General features: G+C 42.7%; 1 protein-coding gene and 1 pseudogene across 2 annotated transcripts; both read left to right on the forward strand.

Moving 5' to 3' along the window:
- The first annotated feature begins 420 nt into the window (after positions 1-420).
- LOC146596505 (histamine H3 receptor-like) lies at positions 421-981 on the forward strand. Its single transcript, XM_085303732.1, has 2 exons — positions 421-719; positions 791-981. The coding sequence occupies exons 1-2, from the start codon at positions 482-484 to the stop codon at positions 979-981; spliced, it is 429 nt and encodes a 142-aa protein (XP_085159858.1). The 5' UTR covers positions 421-481.
- LOC146596506 (histamine H3 receptor pseudogene) lies at positions 933-5748 on the forward strand (annotated as a pseudogene). Its single transcript, XR_014895716.1, has 2 exons — positions 933-957; positions 3277-5748. The product of XR_014895716.1 is annotated as a histamine H3 receptor pseudogene (transcript).
- Positions 5749-6338: the final 590 nt, after the last annotated feature.

Here is a 6338-nt window from a genome sequence, read left to right on the forward strand (position 1 = left end):
GGGCGGGCGGGCGGCCGCTGTGAGAGGGCAGGAGCGGGCGGCCGCTGTGAGAGGGCGCGCGGGCGGCCTTTGGGGAGGGCGCGGGCGGGCGGCCGCTGTGAGAGGGCGCGCGGGCGGCCGCCGTGAGAGGGCGCGCGCGAGCGCGCGGGCGGCCGTTGGAAGCGTTGCCTCACGGCGCTTGACAGGATGGGCTACTCCGGGGTGGCAGGGTGTCCGCGGGCAGCGCGAACGCGGCGTGCCCGCAGCCCGGGCAGAGCGGGGCTCCGGAAAGTTTTGTAACAGCGGCAACGGTCCGCACCCCGCGGGCTGCAGGCAGAGCCGAGCCCACAGCCCCCGGAGCCGCTGCGCCGCGCTGCCGCCCCTCCCTCCGCCCGGCGGGGCAGGGGCGGTGCCAGCAGCAGCAGCGCGGGGCGGGCGCAGGTTAGAGCCGGGCTGGTCAGCGGCGGAGGCGCGGCAGTGGCGGGGCTCTCGGCCGGGAGCCATGGGCCAGGACCTGGCGTGGCTCAACCACTCCGGCAGCCCGTGCGCGGCGGGCGGGCAGCGCGGCGGGCCCTTCTCCGCTGCCGCCGCGGCGCTGCTGGCGGCGCTCATGGGGCTGCTGGTGCTGGCCACAGTGCTGGGCAATGCCCTGGTCATCCTGGCGTTCGTGGTGGACCGGAGCGTCCGCACGCAGAGCAACTTCTTCCTTCTGAACCTGGCCATCGCCGATCTGCTGGTGGGTGAGTTCCGCGGCCGACGGGGGGCGGCGGTGCGCGGCGCTGCACGTGTCACTACCGAGCTCTGTCCGCAGGCGGCTTCTGCATCCCCCTCTACATCCCTTACGTGCTGACRGGCGAGTGGAGGCTCGGCAGGGGCTTGTGCAAGGTGTGGCTGGTGGTAGACTACCTGGTGTGCACTGCCTCCGTCTTCAACATCGTCCTCATCAGCTTCGACAGGTTCATCTCTGTCACCAAGGCGGTAAGGCTGGGTGAGCAGTCCTGAGCTGCAGAGGGCTGGGGGGCAGGAGAAACCCTAGCCGCACAGACCAAGGGTGGTCTGCAAGGCTCTGAGGCTGCCCCTTAGAGCAGGATGTTTTGCTGAGGTCACCCAACTCCCACCCCAAGTGCATCTCACCCAGACACCACAGGAGATATGGCATATCTAAATATTTCTCTTTGATCCTGGAAATATTTCCAGGAGCAAAAGGCTTTTGCAGAAGAAGAAACACTTGCCTCTCACTTCAACACTGGAAAGAGTTACCTTGTTTTAGAAACAGGCAGTTTGTGCATGCTTCTAGCAGGGCAAAGGGAGCAGTATGTATTTATTTCCGTCAGCCATCCCTTGGATAAGCTCAGAAAGTATTCAGCTGTAATGGACTGTTACCAGCCATGAATGGTTCAAAAGTGGCAGAACAGTCACTATCATCCTTCAAAGGAAGGAAATGTTATTCCCATTTAACAGCTGCAGAAATAGCTAGACTCTTGCCTTGGTCACACAGCACAACAGTGATCAAAGGAGAATTAGATTGGACTTTTCAAGTCCAAAGCTAACTTCATTTCTCATGTAGGTCATACAGCCTCTAAGTACTATAGATGATGTTGAAATAACATGTTTTATCTGCTGATAAATAGTTTTCAATTTTCTACACACAGCTCTTAGTTATTTTTCATCCTCCTCTTCTGCTTACATTTCTTGAAAGCATTTATTTAGCTTCATTGCTCATTACAAATCACACTGTGGAGCAATAACACTTCTTAAGCAAACAGTACAAAGAGGCTGCAAGATCACTTGAACAGTTTATATACAAGTGTTTTACTAACTTCTTTTTCAAGAGGGAGAAATGACCAGATTAATTCTTAAATTTCATTTAATGTCTTTATTTTCTAGGTACTGTATTAGCCACAAATTTTATCTTCACAAAACAAACTCTCATGACTATACACATAGTACAAATATATAGATTTGATAATTTCAGAAACAAGGAAACTGGTCACTTACTAGATTAAGAAGTTTAGTTACTTTCAAATGTTTCAGATCAATAAAAGTCCTTCTCAAAGCAAGAATACAGAAGCTGCCTATTGTGTTCAGGCACTATAAGAAAAAAATGTAGAGAGTTGTAACTTATTCTCTATCTTAGTGAAAGTTTTAATCTTCCTACAAGGCTGCTCTTGAAATCATTAGTATTTTTATCATGATTCAGGAAAAAAAATCTGGATCTCTCAGCTGCATGGAGAGTTCTACCAGAATACTATTGGCTTTGGACATCATGATCTGCAGATTCAGGTAGTAGAAATGAACCCTGAACACAGAATTCAGGTTTGAGACTCATGTTCCAAAATGTCAGGGAAGTTCACATCTAAAACTGAACTAACTCAGGTCCCTTTCTTGTAAATGAAAGATGGTATTATTTGTTGCTTCAGAAATAAAAACAAAAGTCAACAATGTTGGCTCCTGTAGAGATATGAAGACTGAATTCTGATCTATTAAGTAAGTATTGTCCATTGTCCAACAGACCAAGGAATTAGAACACTGGGAATCAGAAAATGTTAATTTGTGATTCTACTCAATTCCATTACTTACATAGTTTAGTGACTCACAGTTACTGACAAATACGTTTAACTTTTTTTTTTTACTTTAGATTCTCTACTTTATAAACAAGGGAAATTAATTACTCTCCCTGTGAAGTATTTTTCAAAGCACCACACTCCATCTATGTCTCAATTACAGATATGTGTTCTGCAAATAAAAGAATGAAATCAAGATCATAAATAAAATTATCCATTAATTTTTTGATGATTTTTACATCTTAAGTTCTGTGTTGTAGGCTATCTCAATATAAAGCAGGAAGATAAGATTCTGCATGGGTATTCTGTGAATTCAGATCTCTTTATGAAAGTTTGTCATTTAATTTAAAATACATATGTGAATTTTGAGGGGCCATGTTTTTTTAAAATACTCTGTAAACAGGCAGCACAGCTAATGGAGCACAATATGTAACAACTGGTTCTAGGAACTGCAGTAGTACTTGCTTTGAAAAAGCCTTTGGTTTCTAGCTTTTAAGATCTGATGAAAGTTCTCAAAACATATCCAGCCACCTTGATGATAATTATATTGTTTGTTGGAACAGACATTGCAGAAACTCCTTTTCTTTGGTACTAGTAAGGCTTGTATGACCCTCACTGTCGAGCCAATATATTACTGTCAACTCTCAAAAATAAGAGGGGACCATACTCCAAGGTTCCCATGGAACTGTTTGTTTGACATTCTAACATACATGTCTTCTCTTTTCTCTCTCAGATAAATTACAGGGTTCAGAAAGGGATGACTAGAAATGCAATACTGAAGATGATCACTGTATGGATTGCTGCTTTTCTTCTCTATGGTCCAGCCATCCTTAGCTGGGAGCACATTGCCCAAAAAAGCATCCTCCCTGAAGGAGAATGTCACGCAGAATTCTTCTACAACTGGTATTTCCTAATGATTGCATCTACTATTGAATTCTTTACACCTTTCATCACTGTTACATACTTTAACTTAAGTATTTACCTCAACATCAGGAAGCGCACTTCCCTCAGAAATGAAAACCTATCATCTGGTCAAGAGGACTGTGAAACGAATTTCCAGGGGAAAAAAAGGGAACACATATTTTTTGTAAAACCTGCTAACAGACACAAACAGGAGAAGAGAGCAAACAGTCTTTCTCCCCCTAAACAACAGGTGTCAAAGTTCAGCCTATCTAAGCATGAGAATCGGTCATTAAATTTGAATGTCAGTCAAGACCTTCCACCACTTCAGGTAGATGTTGAGACCAAACCACATAGGAATGGTTTATACAAAACTACAGAAAGCATATGCAACACCACACGCAGAAGGGACATTGCTAACACCATGGTAAATAAATTTAGACTTTCCCGAGATAAAAGAGTAGCAAAATCATTAGCAATTCTTGTCTGTGTGTTTGGTTTGTGCTGGGCTCCATACACACTCTTGATGATCATTAGAGCAGCTTGCCACGGGCACTGTGTACATTATTCACTTTATGAGACTTCATTTTGGTTTCTGTGGGTGAATTCAGCCATTAACCCTATTCTATATCCATTGTGCCACATGAGCTTTAGAAAAGCTTTTATAAAACTCCTGTGTCCAAGAAAAGCCAAAATTCATCCTCATGTTTTGATGTGAAAACAAACAAAAAAAATACCAAGTTTCAAAAAAAAAATGCATCTTGCTTTCAGTAGGAACATAAAATGTCTCAGTGTTCAGTGTTCACCTACAAATATTAAATACAAGTATTTATATTTGTAGTACTTTAAGGGAATACTGATAAATGGATACAAGTGTAGATAGATTTAGGAATGTATTGAAATAGTCATCCACATTGCTGGAGAAACCACAAGTAATTAGAACAAGGCTATTATTTGTTAAAGTTTTTAGGGAAGTTATGCCAACAGTACAAGTCCAGTGCACCATCACCAGAAAGAAAAGTGCCAAAAAGAGAATAGAGCATTCATGTCAAAGTTAAATTTCAGGTTCTCTCCCTTTTAATCATTACAAGTATTACTAGTAAGGAATTTCATTAAGTGTTAAGCATAGGCCTGCCATATTTTACCTCCAGCCCTGTTTTATAAGGCTCTTAAAGGTGTTAGTTGTGAAGGGTGGTATGCATTTTTGGGAGGCTATTGCCTCTGCAACAGTAACAGCTTTCTTCCTGAATAGCAAGCTAGACAGGACGGTTGCTAATGAGACAAAACTAAATACTAATGTCCAGGAAAAGCACAGGACAAAAGGCAACAGAAAAGTCTTGTGACCAGAGAAGCTCAGCAATTAAAGCAGGTAAGGGAGCACAGGTTTGAGGGGGAAAAGCTGACTGAGAAGAATTATAGTAGAACTGAAACACAGACAAGAATCTTAAGGGAGTTTGAGCTTTGTGATACAAGGTATGAAAAGTAGAAGCTTGTGCAGCAGAAGAGTTACAGGAGAAACCTCCTCTCCCAGCTAGGACTGCCTGCCCCTTCTTGGTGGGGGGGGACTGGGATCCTGAATGGGCAGGAATCTACTCACAAGTCAAACTTGTATTCCTTAGAGAACTGCAAGGTATTGGTCTTCTCTTGCTGTAACTATATAATAAACCTAATTAATCTATGAGATCTGACAGGGAGATAGCACTATGAGAAAGTCTAAAGTTAACTTCTCTTGGAATAATTTTAAAAACAAAATGCAAACTAAATTTGAAATCTCTTATTTCTATTGCATTTTGAAAGAAAAATGTGKTTTTTTTGCCCATCTACTGGATCTATCCATCCATACATGGATGGTTTAACAGAGCATTTAACATTTGTTACTACAATGTTAAACCAATGTTTAGACTTTAAAATGATGCCTCAAATAGCATGGCCCAAAGTCTGTTACACTAACAGCCTTGCTCTAACTATAGGTGGCAAAAAGTACTTAATTGCTTATATTGTTTTCTGCTCTTCTGCCTTTGCTACAAGAGATTCACAGAGCTAGACCTTGAATGCTGTCTAGATCTGTCCCCCTTGAGAAGTATCAGTTTGAACACCATCAGTAAGAAGTTTCTCACCCTTATGAGCATCTTCTACATGGTTTGAGACACTTTACTGATGAGAAGTGTGATAGTTCTTGAACAGCCATAGTTGCCCATTGCCCCAGCTAAAAATGCATGTTAGTACAGTTAATCTCAAAGTTTACACATTACTTTGAAATTTACTTCTTAAAACTTCAATAAAGGTAATTCAGAGCTATGCAAGAGTCTTAATTGTGGAGCCTTAACATATGGTGAATGGAAACAGATCACTCGGGTGATTTCACAAGGCACCTTTTTTCCCCATGTCTCATGATACTTAGCTTCATCTAACAGTCACTCCTGTGCTGAATGGATGAAGTCCATCTTTCCATACTTCACAGCTTCTCTGTACCTCCTGAACTGAGCACTCCTAGCTTCAATTGTTACATTATAAACAAAGGCCATTTCCTGCCTTTGATCACCCTTGCTACCACCTTTGAATTTTTTCAAGTTTTATATACTTTCCTGTGAGAAGACCCAAGATTGCACAGACAGATCTACACAGCAGAAGAACAATAACCTAATTTGATGTGCACCCTAATTCTTAGAATTCATTGAGTAAGATTTGCCTTTTCAAAAAGCAGAAACACTAACTTATTTTGTTCCCCCCACCAGTATCTCCCATTTCATCATTCAAACAAAGTAGATAACTTAACAGTGGTCAACTGTAGGAGTGAGAAAATTCAGGTCAGCTAGCTTTAGAAATTTAAATTCAATTAAGACAAAGCAGACATGAATTAAGTCTTCAGCAAATGGTGTTAATTTATGGACTAGA

This window comes from Rhea americana, unplaced genomic scaffold (genome assembly GCF_003343005.1).
Source record: "Rhea americana isolate MKP2758 unplaced genomic scaffold, rheAme1 scaffold_20, whole genome shotgun sequence".
In the NCBI taxonomy this organism is placed as follows: domain Eukaryota; kingdom Metazoa; phylum Chordata; class Aves; order Rheiformes; family Rheidae; genus Rhea; species Rhea americana.